This window comes from Cetorhinus maximus, unplaced genomic scaffold, assembly GCF_964194155.1.
Source record: "Cetorhinus maximus unplaced genomic scaffold, sCetMax3.hap1.1 HAP1_SCAFFOLD_429, whole genome shotgun sequence".
NCBI lineage: Eukaryota > Metazoa > Chordata > Chondrichthyes > Lamniformes > Cetorhinidae > Cetorhinus > Cetorhinus maximus.
The window spans coordinates 138,384-162,790 of record NW_027596373.1 but is presented as its reverse complement, the minus strand read 5'-3'; the positions used below and the strand labels follow the sequence as shown (position 1 = coordinate 162,790).

Genomic DNA, 24,407 nt, shown 5'->3' with positions numbered 1-24,407 from the left:
GGGTAGGGCTGGCAGTGAGTGGGGTTTGGGCTCGGTGGGGGCAGGGGTGTGTATTGCTGTTGAGTTGGGTGGGGGTGGGTGAAGATGGTTGGGCTGTTTTGGGGTGGGTGTTGGCAATGGGGTGGGGCTGGGTGGGGAATGAGTTTGCGCAGTATGGGTTTGGGGAAGGGGTATGTGCAAGCTAGGGTTTGGGGGTGGGGTAGGCGCTTGGGCTGCGTAGGGCTAAGAGTAAAGTGGGGATTGGGTTCTGAGTCGGCTGGGGTGGGGATGGGTGTCGAGCCGGGTGTGGGAAGTAGGTTTGGCAGTTTGGGGTTGGGGAAGGGGTTTGAGATGGGTGGGGGTTGGGTGGGGTTTGGGCTCGGTGGGGGCAGGACTGGGGATGGAGGTTGAGCTGGGTGGGGGTGGGGAGGAATTCGTTCTGCGAGGGAGAGTGTTGCGGTTGGATGTGTGTTGGGTTTGCGGGTGGGAATGGGGCTGGATGGGGTGAGGGGTACAGGAAATCCTCAGCCTGTCCACAGGGAGCGGACACGGAGACTCATAGTGAATTTCTCATAACCCACATCGCCAATCAGACAGCAATGGGCCGGATACAGTCAGCAGGACATTGACCTGAGACTTGCTACAATCATTCGGTTGAGGTTTGCAAATTCCATTACCACAGACGGTTCCATTTCTCCAATCTCCGATTGCGGCGCCTCTTCTCTGACAGTCCCAGGCATAAGATTCAATCGCCTGACAGAGGGTCCCGGCCTCTCCCGCTAATGCACAAAGATCAAAAACACAGTTTTCTAAGGCGGTTGCTGGGCTCAGCACCGAATGACATTGGCGGAAAGGCCCGCTGGCCTCGCTCAACACGCCGCATTGACGGTCCGAGGCGTACACACAGCGATCTGCTTCGGTGCACAGGGGACCCTGTGGTTCGGGTGCGTCCGCCCTCCCGGCGCCCGATGCTGCGGTATTCCAACTGTTCCCAAAAGCCGAGGCTGCAGCCAACGCGGTGCCGTTGGGAGACACGAAATCGTCAGCCCCGTCCCCGTTGAAATTTCCGCATAATCCGCACAAAGAGCCGGAATAGACCCTCGGAACTGTCAGCACCGCGAAATGGTTCCAGTCATAGGAAAGCCGGAGACCAAATCCCGTCTGCAGCACGGCCGCCGATCCGCTTTGGAAAAGGTGGATATTCCCAGATTCTAATCTTACTGGTAAATTAAAGGCCTCGCCATTCACCTGGTAACAGGGAGACAGGAATAGAAACTGAGTCAGAGAGGGAAATATCAGATCAAATAATTCATCTCCAAACAGACCTTGTGAGATCCCTTTCTCTCTCTATCATCCTCAACTCTACCATCGACTGGTAAGACTTTCAGGGCGAGCAATCCATCCAAACCTCTCCAGTCTCATTAATGACGCACAGAGATATTCTCCGTTTATTAAAACCTCTGATTGCGCCTGTCAGAAATGTGCCCCAGCGCTTTCCATACAAACAGCATTGACCAAAGGAACATAGGGACGGGGAGGAGTAGGAGCAGGTAGAGGCCATTCAGCCCCACGAGGCTGCTCTCCCATCTAGTTAAGTCATGGCTGATTCTCCAGCTGAGCGCCATTTTCCCGCACTATCTCCATATCGCTTGATATATTTAATAGATACAAATCTATCAATTACTTTCTTGATCATATTCAATGATAGAGCCGCCACAGTCCTCTGGGGTAAAGAGTTCCAGTGATTGACCAGCCTTTCTCATTGCACAATACCCAATCTTGGATAACCTGCTATCTAGTTGGTTCCCCAAAATATTGGTCTAAGAAACCATCACGTACGCGGTCCAGGAAATCCTGCTACACGGTATTGTTGCCAGTTTGGTTTGTATTTACCTGAACTTTGCCGGTTTGACCCCTCAACATCTGGATCTGATATCCGTACACCTGCACCTCAACTAGCCGTGTCCAGGACACCGCACGGGAGCCGCGGTGATCGTTCTCCACCTCAACGTTGAACACTGTGAGGTTTCCTGCCGCTCCGCAATATTTACTGAAGGTGTATTTAGAAGATCCTTGGAAATCGAAAGTTGTCCCGTCGAAAGTGGAATAATGCGGGTCACCTGCGGCCCAGCAGGTGGCGTCAGCTTTGGGATAGCAGCCACGCACTCCGTCCACAAGGCGGCAGTCTTCAAGTACACCGCACCTGAAATCTTCACAGCTCAGGCCAGTGGTGGTGTTCCAGCAGGTACATTTTCTGCTGCAGCTCTCTGTGAGGATGACCGTCTCACCTTTGCTGTAATAACGACCCTGGAAAGAGCAGCCACACTGACTGGGTTCCACGCACCTTCCCCCGCTCAGGATGTAGCCATCATCGCATTTACAGCTTTCCACACAAATCAATGTGCAATAAGGAGGTGGGATTGGATCGGCGCAGGTGGCAGGACAGGCGGTGTTACACGGGTCAAAGTGACTGTGCGGCGGGCACGACTTTTCTGAAACACACAAGTATCGGCGTTTAAGTTCCAGCCGTTTGAGCAACAGACCGAGACACATTGAAGAGAAGCAAAACGAGAATTGAGCGCCACATTCAATCGCTGTGCGACCCGCTACCGCCGCTGCGTGTTCCGCTGTTCGATTCGTATTTCGCTCTTACCCTATCCCTGTTTGAACCCAGACTATTCGTTTCCATTAGGAAATAGGCGCGCATTTTACCTAAACATCGGTGTATGCGGAGCGATTCGAATCGGGCATTGTGAACAGGTCAGAAACTGGCCATTCGGCCCATCTGCTCCGTGCCGGTGTTTCTGCTGCACACGAGCCTCCTCCCACCCCCTCTCCATCTCAACCCATAACCAAATCCTTCTATTCCTTTCTCTCCCTGATGTGTTTATCCAGCTTCCCCCTTAAACACATCGACACTATTCACCTCGACCACTCCCTGTGGGAGCGAGTCCCACATTCTCCCCACTCTCTGGGTAAAGAAGATTTATTCTCATTTATTGATCCCAACTCTCTCGGTCTTCCTTCCCATTTTGAGATGATCTGCAAGTGAAACCCTCTCAGAGCCTCCCATTGTACTAACTATCTCCAACTCAGCCTCCTCTTTCCCAGGGAAATTACCTCCCGTCCATTCACTCATTTCCGGTAGACAGAACCTCTCAGGGCTGAAAGCATTCTAGTCAATCGGCGCTGCACCTTCACTGCTGCCGCCAGGCTGTATTCATCATATGGAGACCAGGAGACTTCCCAATGCTCCAAGTTGGCTAGTGCCGAGGGTTTACATTAGTCGAACATATGCTTTATTGTTTTGCAATAGTTCTCTCTGGAAATAAGCCCCAGTATTTCCTGACCGTCAGAGGAGCCAAGGGTGGAAAGTGGAATTGAGATCAGAATCAGATCAGCCACTATCTAATCAAATGGCGGAGTTTGTTCGAGGGGCCAAAAGGCATTTTCCTGTTCCTAATCCGCCATCTTTTTATCCCCTTATGAGGCTGCGCCATTTTTTCCGTTGTAGATATTTCTGCGCCCCTTCATTCCCTCTGTCTCTCTCATCCATTTAGAGTTTGATCTGCCAAGGAAAATGGCGCCTCTTTCTTCCCTCGTCCACTTTGTCCTGCCTCACAGCGATCAGTGCTGAGCTCCATTGACAAAGGAGAGGCCATTCTGCCTAATCTGTGTGAGGTACATTCCGAGCCCCCACCTACTACCAACTCCCCGCCCCCACACACCGAACCCACTCCCCGCCCCCAACCCAGCTCACGCTCTCCCGGCCCCCATCCAGCGGGTAGGGGTGGGGAGTGTGTTGGTCTGGGACGGAAAGTTTTTGCGCTGTTTGGGGATGGGGAAGCTGGTTGGGCTGGGAGGAGTTGGGGTTTGGGCTGTTTGGGGGTGGGGAAGGGGGTTGTGCAAGGTAGGGATGGGGGTGGGGAAGTGGGGTGGGCTGTGTAGGGCTGGCAGTGGGTGGGGTTTGGGCTTGGTGAGAGGCAGGGGTGTGTATGGCTGTTGAGTTGGGTGAGGGTGGGTGAAGATGGTTGGGCTGTTTGGGGGTGGGGAAGGGTGTTGGGCTGGGCGGGTGTGAGGAAAGAGCTTCTGCTGGGTGGGGATTGACATTGCGCTGTATGGGGTTGGGGAAGGGGTTTGTGCAAGCTAGGGATGAGGGTGGGGTTGGCGCGTGGGCTGCGTAGGGCTGAGAGTACGGTGGGGGTTGGGTTCCGAGTCGGCTGGGGTGGGAATGGGGGTCGAGCTGGGTGGGGGAAGGGGTTTTGGCAGTTTGGGGTTGGGAAGGGGGATGTGCTGGTTGGGGGCGGGGAGTGGGGGTTCGTCTAGGCAGGGATGGGGTTGGGGAAGGGGTTTGAGTTGGGTGGGGGTTGAATGGGGGTTGGGGTCGGTGTGGGCAGGACTGGGGAAGAAGGTTGGTCTGGGTGAGGGTCGGGAATGGCGTTGTGCTAGGTATGGATGGGGGTGGGGAATGGGCTAGGGCTGGGCGGGGGTGAAGGTGTGGTTGAGGTTGGGTTTGGGCTGGATGTGGGTTGGGTTTGCGGGTGGGAATGGGCTGGATGTGGTGAGGGGTACAGGAAATCCTCAGCCTGTCCACAGGGACCGGACACGGAGACTCATGGGGAATTTCTCATAACCCACATCGCCAATCAGACAGCAATGGACCGGATACAGTCAGCAGGACATTGACCTGAGACTTGCTACAATCATTCGGTTGAGGTTTGCAAATTTCATTACCACAGACGGTTCCATTTCTCCAATCTCCGATTGCGACGCCTCTTCTCTGACAGTCCCAGGCATAAGATTCAATCGCCTGACAGAGGGTCCCGGCCTCTCCCGCTAATGCACAAAGATCAAAAACACAGTTTTCTAAGGCAGTTGTTGGGCTCAGCACCGAATGGCATTGGCGGAAAGGCCCGCTGGCCTCGCTCAACACGCCGCAGTGACGGTCCGAGGCGTACACACGGCGATCTGCTTCGGTGCACAGGGGACCCTGTGGTTCGGGTGCGTCCGCCCTCCCGGCGCCCGATGCTGCGGTATTCCAACTGTTCCCAAAAGCCGAGGCTGCAGCCAACGCGGTGCCGTTGGGAGACACGAAATCGTCAGCCCCGTCCCCGTTGAAATTTCCGCATAATCCGCACAAAGAGCCGGAATAGACCCTCGGAACTGTCAGCACCGCGAAATGGTTCCAGTCATAGGAGAGCCGGAGACCAAATTCCGTCTGCAGCACGGCCGCCGATCCGCTTTGGAAAAGGTGAATATTCCCAGATTCTAATCTTACTGGTAAATTAAAGGCCTCGCCATTCACCTGGTAACAGGGAGACAGGAATAGAAACTGAGTCAGAGAGGGAAATATCAGATCAAATAATTCATCTCCAAACAGACCTTGTGAGATCCCTTTCTCTCTCTATCATCCTCAACTCTACCATCGACTGGTAAGACTTTCAGGGCGAGCAATCCATCCAAACCTCTCCAGTCTCATTAATGACGCACAGAGAAATTCTCCGTTTATTAAAACCTCTGATTGCGCCTGTCAGAAATGTGCCCCAGCGCTTTCCATACAAACAGCATTGATCAAAGGAACATAGGGACGGGGAGGAGTAGGAGCAGGTAGAGGCCATTCAGCCCCTCGAGGCTAGTTACGTCATGGCTGATTCTCCAGCTGAGCGCCATTTTCCCGCACTATCTCCATATCGCTTGATATATTTAATAGATACAAATCTATCAATTACTTTCTTGAACAGACTCAATGATAGAGCCGCCACAGCCGTCTGGGGTAAAGAGTTCCAGTGATTGACCAGCCTTTCTCATTGCACAATACCCAGTCTTGGATAACCTGCTATCTAGTTGGTTCCCCAAAATATTGGTCTAAGAAACCATCACGTTCGCGCTCCAGGAAATCCTTCTACACTTTATTTTTGCCAGTTTGGTTTGTATTTACCTGAACTTTGCCGGTTTGACCCCTCAACATCTGGATCTGATATCCGTACACCTGCACCTCAACTAGCCGTGTCCAGGACACCGCACGGGAGCCGCGGTGATCGTTCTCCACCTCAACGTTGAACACCGTGAGGTTTCCTGCCGCTCCGCAATATTTACTGAAGGTGTATTTAGAAGATCCTTGGAAATCGAAAGTTGTCCCGTCGAAAGTGGAATAATGCGGGTCACCTGCGGCCCAGCAGGTGGCGTCAGCTTTGGGATAGCAGCCACGCACTCCGTCCACAAGGCGGCAGTCTTCATGTACACCGCACCTGAAATCTTCACAGCTCAGGCCAGTGGTGGTGTTCCAGCAGGTACATTTTCTGCTGCAGCTCTCTGTGAGGATGACCGTCTCACCTTTGCTGTAATAACGACCCTGGAAAGAGCAGCCACACTGACTGGGTTCCACGCACCTTCCCCCGCTCAGGATGTAGCCATCATCGCATTTACAGCTTTCCACACAGGGCCGGGTGCAATAAAATGGTGCGTTTGGATCGGCGCAGGTGGCAGGACAGGCGGTGTTACACGGGTCAAAGTGACTGTGCGGCGGGCACGACTTTTCTGAAACACACAAGTATCGGCGTTTAAGTTCCAGCCGTTTGACCAACAGACCGAGACACATTGAAGAGAAGCAAAACGAGAATTGAGCGCCACATTCAATCGCTGTGCGACCCGCTACCGCCGCTGCGTGTTCCGCTGTTCGATTCCTACTTCGCCCTTAACCTATCCGTATTTGAACCCAGACTATTCGTTTCCATTAGGAAATAGGCGCGCATTTTAGCTTAACATCGGTGTATGCGGAGCGATTCGAATCGGGCATTGTGAACAGGTCAGAAACTGGCCATTCGGCCCATCTGCTCCGTGCCGGTGTTTCTGCTGCACACGAGCCTCCTCCCACCCCCTCTCCATCTCAACCCATCACCAAATCCTTCTATCCCTTTCCCCCTCATGCGTTTATCCAGCTACCCCCTTAAACACATCGATACTATTCACCACGTCCACTCCCTGTTAGAGCGAGTTCCACATTCTCCCCATTCTTCTGTAATGAAGTTTTATTCTCATTTATTGATCCCAACTCTCTAGGTCTTCCTTCCCATTTTGAGATGATCTGCAAGTGAAACCCTCTCAGAACCTCCCATTGTACTAACTATCTCCAACTCAGCCTCCTCTTTCCAGGGAAATTACCCCCCGTCCATTCACTCATTTCCGGTAGACAGAATCTCTCAGGGCTGAAAGCATTCTAGTCAATCGGCGCTGCACCTTCACTGCTGCCGCCAGGCTGTATTCATCATATGCAGACCAGGAGAGTTGACAATTCTCCAAGTTGGCTAGTGCCAAGGTTTTACATTAGTCGAACATATACTTTACTGTTTTGCAAAGCTCCCTCTGGAAATAAGCCCCAGTATTTCCTGACCGTCAAGGGAGTCAAGGGTGGAAAGTGGAATTGAGATCAGAATCAGATCAGCCACTATCTAATCAAATGGCGGAGTTTGCTCGAGGGGCCAAAAGGCATTTTCCTGTTTCTAATCCGCCTGCTTTTTATCCCCTTATGAGGCTGCGCCCTTACTTCCGTTGTAGATATTTCTGCGCCCCTTCACTCTCTCTGTCTCTCTCATCCATTTAGAGTTTGATCTGCCAAGGAAAATGGCGCTTCTTTCTTCCCTCGTCCACTTAGTCCTGCCTCACAGCGATCAATACTGAGCTCCATTGCCAAAGAAGCGCCCATTCTGCCTCGTTTGTGTGACGTATATTCCGAGCGCCCCCAAAATCCACCAGCTCCCCGCCCCTACCCACCGCCCGGACCCTCAGCCCCCCTCTACCGCACCCACTCTCCGCCCCCACACACCGCACCCACTCCCAGCCCACACCCACCTCACCGACCTCCGGCCTCCAAGAAGAGGGTGGGGATGGGGATGGGGAGGGGGTTGGTCTGGACCGGAAAGTGTTTGCGCTGTTTGGGGATGGGGAAGCAGTTTCGGCTGGGTGGAGTTGGGGTTGGGGAAGGGGGTTGTGCAAGGTAGGGATGGGGGTGGGAAAGTGGGGTGGGCTGGGTAGGGCGGGCAGTGGGTGGTGTTTGGGCTCGGTGGGGGCAGGGGTGTGTATGGCTGTTGAGTTGGGTGAGGGTTGGGGAAGTAGGTTGGGCTGTTTTGGGGTGGGGGTTGGGAAGGGGGTGGGGCTGGGTGGGGATTGAGTTTGCGCAGTATGGGTTTGGGGAAGGGGTATGTGCAAGCTAGGGATGGGGGTGGGGTAGGCGCTTGGGCTGCGTAGGGCTAAGATTACGGTGGGGGTTGGGTTCCGAGTCGGCTGGGGTGGCGATAGGGGTCGAGCCGGGTGGGGAAGGAGGTTTGGCAGTTTGGGGTTGGGGAAGGGGTTTGATATGGGTGGGGGTTGGGTGGGGTTTGGGCTCGGTGGGGGCAGGACTGGGGATGGAGGTTGAGCTGGGTGGGTGTGGGGAGGAATTCGTTCTGCGAGGGGGAGTGTTGCGGTTGGATGTGGGTTGGGTTTGCGGGTGGGAATGGGGCTGGATGGGGTGAGGGGTACAGGAAATCCTCAGCCTGTCCACAGGGAGCGGACACGGAGACTCATGGGGAATTTCTCATAACCCACATCGCCAATCAGACAGCAATGGGCCGGGTACAGTCAGCAGGACATTGACCTGAGACTTGCTACAATCATTCGGTTGAGGTTTGCAAATTCCATTACCACAGACGGTTCCATTTCTCCAATCTCCGATTGCGGCGCCTCTTCTCTGACAATCCCCGGCATAAATTTCAATCGCCTGACAGAGGGTCCCGGCCTCTCCCGCTAATGCACAAAGATCAAAAACACAGTTTTCTACGGCGGTTGTTGGGCTCAGCACCGAATGGCATTGGCGGAAAGGCCCGCTGGCCTCGCTCAACACGCCGCATTGACGGTCCGAGGCGTACACACGGCGATCTGCTTCGGTGCACAGGGGGCCCTGTGGTTCGGGCGCGTCCGCCCTCCCGGCGCCCGATGCTGCGGTATTCCAACTGTTCCCAAAAGCCGAGGCTGCAGCCAACGCGGTGCCGTTGGGAGACACGAAATCGTCAGCCCCGTCCCCGTTGAAATTTCCGCATAATCCGCACAAAGAGCCGGAATAGACCCTCGGAACTGTCAGCACCGCGAAATGGTTCCAGTCATAGGAAAGCCGGAGGCCAAATCCCGTCTGCAGCACGGCCGCCGATCCGCTTTGGAAAAGGTGAATATTCCCAGATTCTAATCTTACTGGTAAATTAAAGGCCTCGCCATTCACCTGGTAACAGGGAGACAGGAATAGAAACTGAGTCAGAGAGGGAAATATCAGATCAAATAATTCATCTCCAAACAGACCTTGTGAGATCCCTTTCTCTCTCTATCATCCTCAACTCTACCATCGAATGGTAAGACTTTCAGGACGAGCAATCCATCCAAATCTCTCCAGTCTCATTAATGACGCACAGAGAAATTCTCCGTTTCTTAAAACCTCTGATTGCGCCTGTCAGAAATGTGCCCCAGCGCTTTCCATACGAACAGCATTGACCAAAGGATCATAGGGACGGGGAGGAGTAGGAGCAGGTAGAGGCCATTCAGCCCCTCGAGGCTGCTCTCCCATCTAGTTAAGTCATGGCTGATTCTCCAGCTGAGCGCCATTTTCCCGCACTATCTCCATATCGCTTGATATATTTAATAGATACAAATCTATCAATTACTTTCTTGATCATACTCAATGATAGAGCCGCCACAGCCGTCTGGGGTAAAGAGTTCCAGTGATTGACCAGCCTTTCTCATTGCACAATACCCAATCTTGGATAACCTGCTATCTAGTTGGTTCCCCAAAATATTGGTCTAAGAAACCATCATGTACGCGCTCCAGGAAATCCTGCTACACGGTATTGTTGCCAGTTTGGTTTGTATTTACCTGAACTTTGCCGGTTTGACCCCTCAACATCTGGATCTGATATCCGTACACCTGCACCTCAACTAGCCGTGTCCAGGACACCGCACGGGAGCCGCGGTGATCGTTCTCCACCTCAACGTTGAACACTGTGAGGTTTCCTGCCGCTCCGCAATATTTACTGAAGGTGTATTTAGAAGATCCTTGGAAATCGAAAGTTCTCCCGTCGAAAGTGGAATAATGCGGGTCACCTGCGGCCCAGCAGGTGGCGTCAGCTTTGGGATAGCAGCCACGCACTCCGTCCACAAGGCGGCAGTCTTCAAGTACACCGCACCTGAAATCTTCACAGCTCAGGCCAGTGGTGGTGTTCCAGCAGGTACATTTTCTGCTGCAGCTCTCTGTGAGGATGACCGTCTCACCTTTGCTGTAATAACGACCCTGGAAAGAGCAGCCACACTGACTGGGTTCCACGCACCTTCCCCCGCTCAGGATGTAGCCATCATCGCATTTACAGCTTTCCACACAGGGCCGGGTGCAATAAAATGGTGCGTTTGGATCGGCGCAGGTGGCAGGACAGGCGGTGTTACACGGGTCAAAGTGACTGTGCGGCGGGCACGACTTTTCTGAAACACACAAGTATCGGCCTTTAAGTTCCAGCCGTTTGAGCAACAGACCGAGACACATTGAAGAGAAGCAAAACGAGAATTGAGCGCCACATTCATTCGCTGTGCGACCCGCTACCGCCGCTGCGTGTTCCGCTGTTCCATTTGTACTTCGCCCTTAACCTATCCGTATTTCAACCCAGACTATTCGTTTCCATTAGGAAATAGGCGCGCATTTTACCTAAACATCGGTGTATGCGGAGCGATTCGAATCGGGCATTGTGAACAGGTCAGAAACTGGCCGTTCGGCCCATCTTCTCCGTGCCTGTGTTTCTGTTGCACACGAGCCTCCACTAACCCCCTCTCCATCTCAACCCATCACCAAATCCTTCTATCTTTTTCCCCCTCATGCGTTTATCCCGCTACCCCCTTAAACACATCGACACTATTCACCTCGTCCACTCCCTGTGGGAGCGAGTCCCACATTCTCCCCACTCTCTGGGTAAAGAAGATTTATTCTCATTTATTGATCCCAACTCTCTAGGTCTTCCTTCCCATTTTGAGATGATCTGCAAGTGAAACCCTCTCAGAGCCTCCCATTGTACTAACTATCTCCAACTCAACCTCCTCTTTTCCATGGAAATTACCTCCCGTCCACACACTCATTTCCGGTAGACAGAATCTCTCAGGGCTGAAAGCATTCTAGTCAATCGGCGCTGCACCTTCACTGCTGCCACCAGGCTGTATTCATCATATGGAGACCAGGAGACTTCACAATGCTCCAATTTGATTAGTTCCAAGTTTTGACGTTAGTCAAACATATACTTTATTGTTTTGCAATAGTTCTCTCTGGAAGTAAGCCGTCAAAGGAGTCAAGGGTGGAAAGTGGAATTGAGATCAGAATCAGATCAGCCACTATCTAATCAAATGATGGAGTTTGCTCGAGGGGCCAAAAGGCATTTTCCTGTTTCTAATCCGCCTGCTTTTTCTTCCCTTGTGAGGCTGCGCCATTATTTCTGTTGTAGATATTTCTGCGCCCCTTCATTCCCTCTGTCTCTCTCATCCATTTAGAGTTTGATCTGCCAAGGAAAATGGCGCCTCTTTCTTCCCTCGTCCACTTTGTCCTGCCTCACAGCGATCAATACCGAGGTCCATTTGCCAAAGAACCGCCCATTCTGCCTGGTCTTTGTGAGGTACATTCCGAGACCCCTCCATCCAGCCCCTCCCAGACTCCACTCACCACCCCCCTCCCGCCCCCACCAACCACACCCCCTCCCTCTATTCCACAACATTTGTAATTGATTTGAAATCCAGTGAGTGAGATCGAGAATAAGAGAAAGTGAACGGCGCTGATGGACAGATAGTGAAATGTTGCTGTTCTGTTCACTCCAAACACTATTAAAACCCGCCAGAGAGAGACATTCTAGCGGCAGTTTAGCAGATATCAGACATATCATGGCCTACCGCACAGTCCCGGTCTTCTCCATACTATGGTTGGCACGCCTTGTATCCTGCACCTGTCTGAATAGGTGCTCAGCGCCTGGCACAGGCTGGTCACGGACCCCCTATCGGCGCAGAGGTCATAGGCGCAGCTCTGAATGAAGTCCTGAGGCGGGACGACGCTGCGGCAAATGCTGAAGGGGCCGCTCTCGTTGCCCATGATGCCGCAGTGACCGGGGCCGCTGTAGAAAGCCGCCTCTTCTCTTGTGCACACGCGGCAGTCACTCCCGCACTCGTCCTCACACAGCGGCTCGTCCTCGACAGCTTTCCAACTCTTTCCGAACTCAACTTCAGACGCGGCGACCGTTCCATCGGGCAGCCGAAACTCATCCGAGAGGTCCCCGTTCATATTGGCGCAGAGTCCGCAGGTGGCATTCCGGTACCTGGCGGGGAGGGAGATGCTCACTTGATGGGACCCATCAAAGCTCACTCTCAATCCGAAGTCTGTACTGGCCACGATTGCGAAGCCGCTGGGAGAGATCCGGATTAGGCCGCTCCCGATAACGATCGGGATAGAGGTACGAGTCCCATTCAGCTACAAGCGAAAATAGGAGGCAAAAAACAAAGGCTCCATCAATTACAAAAAAGCAAAACACAGCACCAAGATCATGCACAGGGCCATGTGATTGCTACACAGACCCGAAAGGCCGGTGCAAGCAGATTTAACCAGAACTTGCAAAAGAGCGGAGATGGGCGGTGCGCGGGGTTTAGTACATGGATCTTTCAAAGAGCCGACACTAGGCAGGATGGGCCGAATGGCCTCCTCCTGTGTTGTATCCATCTGTGATTCTGAAAACTCAATGCCCGTGGTCCTGATCCCCAGTCCAGATTCATGTGTCCGAACCCAATTCCATAAATCACATCGGCTCACGGCATCTACGGACCCTGCGCCTCACATTTCAGCACCGAATCAACCCAAGAATTTCAGAAAGAGGTTCGTCCAACCCGTGTGGCTGTCCCCTGGCTGCAGCAGTCCAAAATAATTCACACTGCCCCGTCTTCTCTCCATAGCCCAGCACCAATCCCCACACAGAGCCCACTGCCCCGCCTTCTCTCCATAGCCCAGAGCCAATCCCCACACTGAACCCACTACCCCACCTTCTCCCCATAGTCCAGCACCAATCCCCACACAGAGCTCACTGCCCCGCCTTCTCTCCATAGCCCAGAGCCAATCCCCACATAGAGCCCACTGCCCCGCCTTCTCCCCATAGCCCAGCACTAAACCCCACACAGAGCCCACTGCCCCGCCTTCTCCCCATAGCCCAGCACCAACCCCCACACAGAACTCACTGCCTCGCCTTCTCACCATAGCCCAGCACCAATCTCCACACAGAGCTCACTGCCCCGCCTTCTCACCATAGCCCAGCACCAATCCCCACACAGAGCCCACTGCCCCGCCTTCTCTCCATAGCCCAGCACCAATCCCCACACAGAGCCCACTGCCCCGCCTTCTCCCCATAGCCCAGCATCAATCCCCACACTGAACCCACTGCCCCGCCTTCTCTCCATTGCCCAGCACCAATCCCTACACAGAGCCCACTGCCCCGCCTTCTCTCCATTGCCCAGCACCAATCCCCACACATAGCTCACTGCCCTGCCTTCTGTCCATAGCCCAGAGCCAATCCCCTCACTGAACCCACTGCCCCGCCTTCTCTCCATTGCCCAGCACCAATCCCCTCACTGAACCAACTGCCCCGCCTTCTCTCCATAGCCCAGCACCAATTCCCATACAGGACCCACTGCCCCGCCTTCTCTCCATAGCCCAGCACCAATCCCCACATAGAGCTCACTGCCCCGCCTTCTCCCCATAGCCCAGCACCAATCCCCACACAGAGCCCACTGCCCCGCCTTCTCTCCTTAGCCCAGCACTAAACCCTACACAGGACCCACTGCCCCGCCTTCTCTCCATAGCCAAACGCCAATCCCCACACAGAGCTCACTGCCCGGCCTTCTCTCCTTGGCCCAGCACCAATCCCTACACAGAACTCACTGTCCCACCTTCTCCCCATAGCCCAGCACCAATCCCCACACAGAACGCACGGCCCCGCCTTCTCCCCATAGCCCAGCACCAGTCCCCACACTGAACCCACTGTCCCGCCTTCTCTCCATAGCCCAGCACCAATCCCCACACAGAGCTCACTGCCCCGCCTTCTCTCGATAGCCCAGAGCCAATCCCCACACTGAACCCACTGCCCTGCCTTCTCTCCATAGCCCAGAGCCAATCCCCACACTGAACCCACTGCCCCACCTTCTCTCCATAGCCCAGAGCCAATCCCCACACTGAACCCACTGCCCCGCCTTCTCTCCATAGCCCAGAGCCAATCCCCACACAGAACTCACTGCCCCGTCTTCTCCCCATAGCCCAGCACCAATCCCCACACTGAACCCACTGCCCCGCCTTCTCTCCATAGCCCAGCGCCAATCCCCACAGTGAACCCACTGTCCCGCCTTCTCCCTATAGCCCAGCGCTAATCTCCACACAGAACCCACTGTCCTGGCTTCTCCCCATAGCCCAGCACCAATACCCACACAGAACTCACTGCGCCGCCTTTTCTCCATAGCCCAGCACCAATCCCCACACTGAACCAACTGCCCCGCCTTCTCCCCATAGCCCAGCACCAATCCCCACACTGAACCCACTGCCCCGCCTTCTCTCCATAGCCCAGAGCCAATCCCCACACAGAGCTCACTGCCCCGCCTTCTCTCCATAGCCCAGAGCCAATCCCCACACAGAGCTCATTGCCCCGCCTTCTCTCCATAGCCCAGAGCCAATCCCCACACAGAGCCCACTGCCCCGCCTTCTCTCCATAGCCCAGCACCAATCCCCACACTGAACCAACTGCCCCGCCTTCTCCCCATAGCCCAGCACCAATTCCCATACAGGACCCACTGCCCCGCCTTCTCTCCATAGCCCAGAGCCAATCCCCACACAGAGCCCACTGCCCCGCCTTCTCTCTATAGCCCAGCACCAATCCCCACACTGAACCCACTGCCCCGCCTTCTCCCCATAGCCCAGCAACAATCCCCACACAGAACTCACTGCCCCGCCTTCTCCCCATAGCCCAGCACCAATCCCCACACAGAACCCACTGTCCCGCCTTCTCCCCATAGCCCAGCACCAATCCCCACACAGAACCCACTGCCCCGCCTTCTCCCCATAGCCCGGCGCCAATCCCCACACATAGCTCACTGTCCTGCCTTCTCCCCATAGCCCAGCACCAATCCCCACACTGAACCCACTGCCCCACCTTCTCCCCATAGCCCAGCACCAGTCTCCACACAGAACCCACTGTCCCGCCTTCTCCCCATTGACTAGCGCCTATCCCCACACAGATCCCACTGCCCCACCTTCTCCCCATAGCACAGCACCAATCGCCACACAGAACCCACTGCCCCGTCTTTTCTCCATAGCGCAACACTAATCCCCTGACTGATCCCACTACCTCACTTTCTCGCCTTGGCCTTGTATCAATTCCCCAGCTAATCCCACTGCCCCACTCTTTCTCCATAGCCCTGTATCTATCGGAAACTAATCCAAATGCCCCGCTCTATCCCCCTAGCCATGTATCTGTCCCCAAACTAATCCCATTGTCCCGCTCTCTCCCCATAGCCCTTTATCTATACCAAACTAATCCCACTGCTCCGCTCTCTCCCCATAGCCCAGTATCAATCCCAAACTAACCCCACTGCCCCAGTCTCTCCCCATAGCCCTGTATCAATCCCAAACTAATCCAACTGCCCTGCTCTCTCCCCATAGCCCTGTATCAATCCCAAACTAATCCCACTGCCCCGCTCTCTCCCCATCGCCCTGTATCAATTCGAGCCCAATGCCACTGGCCCACTCTTTCCCCATGAGCGATTACCTCGATACAATTCTTACAACTGCTGAAGAAAAGGGACATGTGATCAAATCTCTTCGTCTGGCATTTACCCGGACAACTGGCAAGAGGTTTCCAACCGCCACGGTGAAACAACAATTCCTACTGCATGAAAAGAGAGTGCTCATTGGTTGGCAAGTGTGATTGGTGGAGGCGTTACCATGGGGAATGGCAGCATGGGACAGTTCCCTGCCGGGATTTGTTGAAATCTCAAGGGGGCAGGTAGCCTCTGACTGTTACCGTCCGCGCACTGTGCTCCTCTCAGTATCGGAAAGCAGCAGGGAGCCACCAGGGGGCGCACAATCAGAGAGCTGGCGAATTGGACTTGGCCCACATGTCCCATTCCCATTCACTTACCAGGATATGGTCAGTGGCTCCTTTGATCATCGTGATTTCAGACCCATAGACTACGAGACGAACCCATCTAACCCAGGAGACTGCCCGGTTTCCCCGGTTTTCATTCTTCGCCTCCACCCTGTAATAATGCAGCGGGCCGTCGGCACGGCACAGCTGAGACAGGATGTAGGTGCATGTGCCTTGGAAGTGGAAGAGTTTTCCGTCAAAGGTGCGGTAGTGGGGGTCGCCGAATACGGTGCAGGTCTGAACGCCCACCGGTTGGCAGGAATAAAAGGAGGCGGAGGAGAGGCAGATTTCATCGCGAGCGCACGGAGCAGGTTGACATTCCAGAGAGTTGTTCAAGACGCATTTGCATTTGGTTTCACAGATGGAGTTTGTCCAAAAGGTGTCATCTTGCCGAATAAATGCCCCTGTAAAAGTAACGTTTAGGCATTAGGGTTCCAATTGGCATTGGTATTTAATTACTTCATTACAATCACTGTTTCCTTTGTGTTTATTCCCGGGGTGCGGGTGTTTCTGGCCCATTCTGAGCGGTTTGCTTGGGCCATTTCAGAGCACCTAGAACCACATGTGGGCCAGGCCGGGTAAGGACGGCAGATTCCCCTCCCTGAGGAACCTTATCCTGACCGCTCTGAGATGAGCTGAACTCAAAGGTCCTTGTTTGCCAAATCGCTGAATGAACCGCCCAATGTCCTAGTTTAATTAGCGCCTTACAACAATTACCTCTGTAGATGCAGCCTCCTACCACACGGAATGTGTCTGTTCTAAAGACCCAGCGGCCTGGTTCTTGCACGTTGCTTGTGGTCTCGATGTTGATCATTCCTGGTGTTTGCGATCCCGGGATGCTGAAATAATGCGCGGAGCCTCCGCTGTTAAAACCAGCCTAACCGGGAACAAAATAACAGCATTTCATTAAATTGCTAGTTACTGATATAGTTATAGGTGCTTAGGTCCAACTCCAGTTACTGAAATTGTTAGTGAATTTTATCATGTTAGAGTAATTAATCCTTCCTCGGTTATGTGGACTGTTTTGATGTGTAATTGTTGCTGTAATGTCAGTGCTTAGGGTGCATTTTTTAACTATCGGGCTAAAATCCAAGAACCCATGATGTAATACTCAATTAAAACAAACGAATTCTTAAAAAAAACAGCCTTATTGAAAAGAGCCACTTGACGATAAGAATCTCATCAGTTCATTTCAGGCAGTTGCTGAATGTTTGGGTCAGTGAGAATTGTGTTGTTGGAACTGTGGTGCCAAATCATAAACATCTGCTCGAACGAAAAGGCTTTGCCCACATACTGGTGAACATACATGTATTATAATAATTGGGATAGATAAGTAGGCACAGGCAGACAAACGACAGACAGACAACAGACGAACTACAGACAGACAGGCAAACAAAGTACAGGCCGATAGGTAAACGCCAGACCAACGACAGGCTGGCACACAGACAAATAAGGACACACATCCAACCAAACTACAGGCAGACAGACAAACAATCTACAGACAGACAGTAGACAAATGACAGACAGATAAACGACTGAGAGACAGGCAACTGCCATACGACAGACAGACGAAGACAAACTACAGACAGACGGACAACGGATAAACCAAAGCCAGACACACAACAGACAGCACAAGCTACAGGCAGACAGCGGACAAACGGCAGAGAGGCAACAGGCAAATTACCAACAAACAAACTACAAACACAGACAGAGAAAATACAGGCAGAAAGACAAATATACAAACTACAGGCACACAGGCAGATAAACTGCAGGCAGACAGATAGACAACAGTCAACGACAGACAGATAGGTGACAGACAGAGAGGCAACATGCAAATGACAGACAAACAAAAGGAGAAAATCATCAGACGGGCAGACAACTGACAACAAACAAACGACAGGCCGACAGATGAAAGACAAATGACAGACAGTCATATGACAGACAAACGGCAGACAGATAGGCAACAGACAAACGACAGGCACACAGACAACAGTCAATCTGCTGACGGACATACAACAGACAAACAATAGACAACAGGCAAAAGACAGACAGACGGCAGACAAGCTACAAACACACAGAAGACAGGCAAACGACAAGCAGAGAATAGACGAAAGACAGGAAGGCGACAGGCAAATGATGGGCAGACAAACGACAGGCAGGCAGACGACAGACAAATGACAGGCAGACAAACAAATGACAAACAACAGACAGATGGGCAACGACAGGCAGACAAAAACGGGCAGACGACAAACAGACAGATGGCAGGCAAACGATAGACGACTGAGACATATGTACGAAAGGAACATGGATGGAAAACAGACGACACGGCAACAGTTGATGAACAGAAGGACAGAGACAAATCACACACGGGCAATCGATAGAAAAAAAAAACAGAAAATGCTGGAGAAACTCAGCAGGCCTGACAGCATCTGTGGAGGGAGAAGCAGAGTTAACATTTCGAGTCCCTATGACCGCTCTTCAATGGACAGATGGACCTGTTACCATACGAAAATCACAACTCAGTTAAGATTCAGCCGGATAAAGTTTGCTAACCAGTCAGGGCAGGAAGAAACTTAGAATAACCTGGGAATGATAGAGTCTCCGATGGCAACAGTGTGGGTGAGGCTTTGAGCACTGATGAATTGAGGCAGGGGATTGTTCGGGAGATTATGGGTCAGAATCAGCTGAGAAGCGGCGGCTGCCCGCAGCCTGGTACCAGCCAGGGGTGTGGGGTGGAATCGGTTCCCAATGACATGGTGGTTTGTGGTGGAGACCAAAGACAATAGCTTCAATCTTCCCAATGTTTAACTGGGGGTATAGTTGCTCACCCAGAACTGGATTTCGGAGACGCATCCTGACAGGCCAGAGGGGGTGGAGAGGTAGAGATGGATGCTCTCGGTGTATATAGGGAAGCAGACAATGTCATAGGGCAGAATGTGAATGGAGAAGGGGGGGTTGCCAAGGATGAAAGTTCAGGGGACCTGAAACGTAGGGCGCGGAGAGGACGAGAAGCCCTGTTTGTGCTGCTTATTGCTCTGACAGGTCTTCCCGAATCCCTACTCACTGACTTTAACTGAAGGCAACATTGGTAGAATGGTGGATGCTCCAGTTCCGTCAGCTTCCGGTCCACCTGGTTTTCATTCGCCTGAAGCAACAGGGCGAAGAGTTCAAACATACAAACATCTGTTCACCTGTGCCGCTGTTCCACCTACTCCGGTGAGCGCGTTGCCGCCACTCGCTAACCCGGTTGTCCATTGGATATCTCCATAGTTCAGTATAATGAACGACTGTAACCCATCCGTGATCAACACCGCCTGAAAGCTGTTAACCTTGAACATAAAATGGTTGTGACATTGAATAAACGGAGTTATACTGACTAATTCATAAAAACTAAATACGCTCCCTTTACACACCCTGGTGTTAACTGTGACTAAACCTTAAAAAAGTTTGAAGTTGTACCGGAAGCGAAATCCAGCGGACGGTATAGTCATAAATGTTGAACTATGGCAGCCCCACAAGTTAGATATGTAGAGCGATCGAACTGGAAAATGAACAGGGTGTTAGGCAGGTATCTGCACCGGTTGGTTGGGCTAAACTCTGACCGTGTGCCAGTGGACAGCAGTGATTAACCTTTGGCCCCGCTCCCTTCTCTCTTATTTCTCTGAGCTTATCTCAGTGGGATGTGCACCTATGGATGGATCCGGCTCCAACATCTCCTGCCGTGGGCAGCACTCGGGCGCCCTCGAGTCGGAAAGTCGTGGATTCAGGTCCCAGCCCCGCGACTTGAACATAATCACCTCGGCTGACGCGCCAGTGCAATCCTGAGCTCCACTGTTGCCAAGTGCTGTCTTTTGGGTGAGACACTCAACTGAGGTGCTCGGTTTCCCTGTAAGGTCGGTGCCAAGATCCCTTGGCATCTTTTCGAAGAGAGAGAGGGGCGGAAGGGCGAGTGGGGAGGAGTTTTGGGGAGGGGGGTGGGGTGGGTTGTTGCAGTTCTCCCCCAATGTCCGGAGGTCAATACTAATCTTCCAATAAACAAATCACACAACCAAATGATGTCATCGCCACATTCTGCTTGTGGGATCTTGCTGTACGCAAATTTGGCTGCCGCATTTACTACATTGCATCAGTGACCAATGACCACCCTTCAAAGTGACTTCATTGGCTGTAAAGCTCTTTGAGGCGCCCGGAGGCCTTGGAAGGCGCTATATAAATGCAAGCATTTCTTTTTCCTTGCTGCAGTGCAAGGCCGTCCACTCAATATATTTTTTCATTAATATCTCTCTGTCTTTTCCATCACTCAGATCGGCTGTTTACCACTAGCGAGCTGACATTTATGTTTGTAGGGTGGGTTATCAATGTTTTGCTACAGTGATTATGTTGTTTGGCATCTCATTTCTACCCTTGAACGTAATCTAATAATAGCAGTCAGTCTCTATCCAATCAGATATACAAGGTGTTGAACAAATACCAACAACGTACATTCAGGTTAACTTCACCTAGCCCAAGATTAAAACATTCTCAATTTCCAGTCCAACCATTTTCATTGGCTCTTGTGTGAAATTTAAATTAGGGGGCGTGTCTATTTTTTTGTTGCGGACCGGGGGTGGGGGGTGGTTGGGGGGTGGGGGGGTGTGAATTGAGGATATTCGGGGGCCCGAATAGACAATGTTTCAGTCCTTGGCGCAATGAGTGGATTCGCAACCCGAGTCTCGTAAACGAAAGGAAAATGTTTGCTTGAGATCTCCAGCCGGTTTGGGTGCCAGACTGGACTGAACTTCAGCTGCCTGGGGGCTAGTGACAGTAGAATCCTCACCTTTGATGTTTGAGATCCGTAGAAAGCAACTCGATCCCAAGTGGCGACAAATACCCACTGGGCCTCGAACCTGAGTCCGGGCGCATATTTATTGACGTCGGCGGTGGCTCTCTGCAATAGGCTCGCATCCCTGGTTCCTCGGTAATGGACGTTTCCCGAAATCCGATTGTCCACATCGCCCCAGAACGGAGCGATGAACGCGCGGCCGTCCGAGAGAGGGAAGGTGTTGGGGGTGTACTGGGACACGCGTGTTCCGAACGACAACACCCCGTTGTTGTTCACCTGAGGATGGACAATTGGAATGAACAGCTCAACAATATATGGCAGCGCCTCTCACGCCAGAGCCTGGCAGTAAAAATAAAAACAATCTACCTCAACCGGATAGAATCCTCATCGTCAGTCAGTCTGTGCAAAGCTGTCGCTTCCTCCGACAGGCACCGGCCCGAGAGCGATTTTAATGGGATGCCCCTACCATGGGCGCCCCAACCCCGCTAGGCCGGATTTTATAACGGGCGACGAGGGAGAGGGCGGGAGGAGGAAAATGGTGCTAAAGCAAGGCAGGAGGTAGGGGAGAAGTCGGGAGGTGGGGGACTGTGGGGGAACCACTGATTTCCAAATGGCGCGAAGCCGGGCATCTCAGCTGTGGCTCAGTTCATAGCACCCTCGCCTTTGAATCAGAAGGTTGTGGGTTCATGTCCCACTCCCGGAAACCAAGACCTGTGAATGTACTCGAAAGAGTTACATGCGATCTGTTGATAACTCGAAAGAGTTACTGTTGGCTCCGATGGGCTCAAGGGCTCCTGGGACCCCATCAGGTCCGAAGCGGTTTGCAATGTTCCTGACTGGGCCCAATTCGATTCCTCTTTGGTGTCGTGTCTGCCTCATTAATTGGAGTTGGATCCTTACCTCATTTCCCATTTTCAGCTCCGTTAAATCTACTTTAGGTTCTGTCCCGGTAGCCTCTCTAGAGCAGAGACCTCAGTTGACATTGGATGACCGGTATTGCACCGTGAGAGGACTTTAGTGTTTGTGACGCTATTAAACATTAACCTGTGAGTCTGTTGACCGTTTAATACAGCCCAGAAAAATATTGCAGGGGGATATCTTAACCCCACACTAACCTCGGGGATTTCGCCTATATCAACTCCCCTCCACCCCCACCCTCTCCCACCCCAACCCCACTGATGTACGCACATATAAGGAGTTGTAAGACGTTTCGAAGAATGGAAAAGTCGTTGAAATGGGAATTTCCGGTGATCCGCCGTCATCCAATTTTGGATTGGTGGCATCTCCGACTTCTCTGCCGAATGGATAGAAGTGATCCTCTGTGAAGACATAAGAGGCGCATCTCAATATTCGCTTCAATTCAAGCACCGTCGTGGCTGGAGGCGGCGTGAAGCGGATTATAAATTAAATCTGAGAGGGGAGAGAGTGAGCTGGGTCTTTTCCCACTGGGAACGAGTGGAATTCACCAATCAGATTCACTCTCCCGATTGTTAAAGTTAGTTATGTGTCCTATCTTTCAGTCTTGCCTGTTTCTTTCTTTTCTCTTTCTCTCTCTCTCTCTGTCTCTCCCCCTCCGCCTCTCTCTCTCACTTTGTCCGCCTACCTCCCTCTGTCTCTCTCTCTCTCTGCCTCTCTCTATGTGTCTGTGTCAGTGTGCGTCTCTCTCTCTTTGTTTCCCTCTGTCTATCTCTCTTTCTCTCCCTCTTTCTCTGCCCCTTATTCTATTTGAACACACTTTGATTCTATCAATCCCTCTACCCCTCATGGTGTTTATCCCTTTCTTCTATCGCTTTTACCTTCCTTGTTACTGTCAGTTCCTCCTTACCTCTCTTTCTCTATCTATTTCTCCTTTTCCATCTCCTCTTTTACTGATTCTGCCCCTATTTGCTTCCATCTCTATACACAGGTCTCCGTTTCTACTTCTCTCACACGTTTTCTCCCTTTCCCGCTCTCTCTTTCCCGATCTCTCTCTCTCTCTCTTTGCCGCTCTCTCTCTCTCTTTGCCGCTCTCTCTCTCTCTTTCCCGCTCTCTCTCTTTCCAGCTCTCCCTCTCTCTCTTTCCAGCTCTCTCTCTCTCTCTCTCTTTCCTGCTCTCTCTCTCTCTCTTTCCCGCTCTCTCTCTCTCTCTTTCCCGCTCTCTCTCTCTCTCTTTCCCACTCTCTCTCTCTTTCTCGATCTTTCTCTCTTCCACACCACCCACCACCCCCTCCCCCAACCCCCCCACCCCCGCCCTCACTCTCTCTCTTTCCCGCTCTCTCTCTCTCTTTCTCGCTCTCTCTTTCCCGCTCTCTCTCTCTCTTTCCCGCTCTCTCTCTCTCTTTCCCGCTCTCTCTCTCTCTCTTTCCCGCTCTCTCTCTCTCTCTTTCCCGCTCTCTCTCTCTCTCTCTTTCCCGCTCTCTCTCTCTCTCTTTCTCGATCTTTCTCTCTTCCACACCACCCACCACCCCCTCCCCCAACCCCCCCCCCCGCCCTCTCTCTCTTTCCCGCTCTCTCTCTCTCTTTCTCGTTCTCTCTCTCTCTTTCCCGCTCTCTCTCTCTCTCTTTCCCGCTCTCTCTCTCTCTTTCCCGCTCTCTCTCTCTCTTTCCCGCTCTCTCTCTCTCTTTCCCGCTCTCTCTCTCTCTCTCTCTCTTTCCCGCGCTCTCTCTCTCTTTCTCGATCTTTCTCTCTTCCCCCCCCCCCACCCCCCCACCGCCAACCCACCGCCAACCCTCCGCCCTCACTCTTTCTCTTTCTTCTCTTCCTGTTTTCTGGACTCTCTCCTCCCAGTTGTGACAGATTTTAATTCACTCGAAACCATGTCACTTGAGCAGGTTTAAAATCGGCCGCATCGCGTTCCCTCCTTTCCCTTCATAAACATCGACACATAAAAGCCTCTTACCCGCACAATGTGCCCATCTTGCCGCTCCCGCGAGTAAAGCTGCGGGGAGAAGGAAATCCATGAAACAGATGTGACTATTTTGAAAACATGGACAGGGAGAGACACGTGTCCCGCCAATAAAACAATTCCGCCCGAATGGAAACCCGTTGCGGAATGGAAAGCGCTGCACCCATTGGCCAAGGAGAGTTTCGCCGCCAAAGCTGAACTCCTGACCATCCTGAGAGTGACCATCATATCCAGTGGGAGCTGGACCTCCCTCAGCTGATCAAACCGATCCATGAATTCCTGATAAAGGCATTTCACCACATCCTTACCTCTCTTCAGTTCTCAGGAAGAATCACACGGACTCGAAACGTTATCTCTGCCCCTTCTCTCCACAGACCCTGCCGGACCTGCTGAGTTTTTTGTTTTCCCAGCATTTTCTGCTTTTGTTCTATGAATCCCTGAGCCTGGATTACGGTGACAGGCCGGGACTTGGAGCCCAGCGGATTAGGAATGCCACTGGGAAATGGG

The 24,407-nt window shown here is 52.6% G+C and overlaps 1 protein-coding gene across 1 annotated transcript in view; it reads right to left on the bottom strand.

Annotated features, from left to right (window-relative positions):
• LOC144673668 (IgGFc-binding protein-like) overlaps nt 1-24,407 on the bottom strand; it is an 89,925-nt gene that overhangs the window by 17,657 nt on the left and 47,861 nt on the right. The window contains exons 3-14 of the mRNA XM_078535395.1: nt 22,204-22,334; nt 21,010-21,291; nt 19,385-19,522; nt 16,911-17,070; nt 16,188-16,597; nt 11,917-12,487; nt 9,875-10,473; nt 8,659-9,229; nt 5,918-6,516; nt 4,714-5,284; nt 1,873-2,471; nt 657-1,227 (exon numbers count right to left, since the gene is read on the bottom strand). Of these exons, the coding sequence (XP_078391521.1) occupies nt 657-1,227; nt 1,873-2,471; nt 4,714-5,284; nt 5,918-6,516; nt 8,659-9,229; nt 9,875-10,473; nt 11,917-12,487; nt 16,188-16,597; nt 16,911-17,070; nt 19,385-19,522; nt 21,010-21,291; nt 22,204-22,334 (5,202 nt within the window). The remainder of the gene's footprint in view (nt 1-656; nt 1,228-1,872; nt 2,472-4,713; nt 5,285-5,917; nt 6,517-8,658; nt 9,230-9,874; nt 10,474-11,916; nt 12,488-16,187; nt 16,598-16,910; nt 17,071-19,384; nt 19,523-21,009; nt 21,292-22,203; nt 22,335-24,407) is intronic.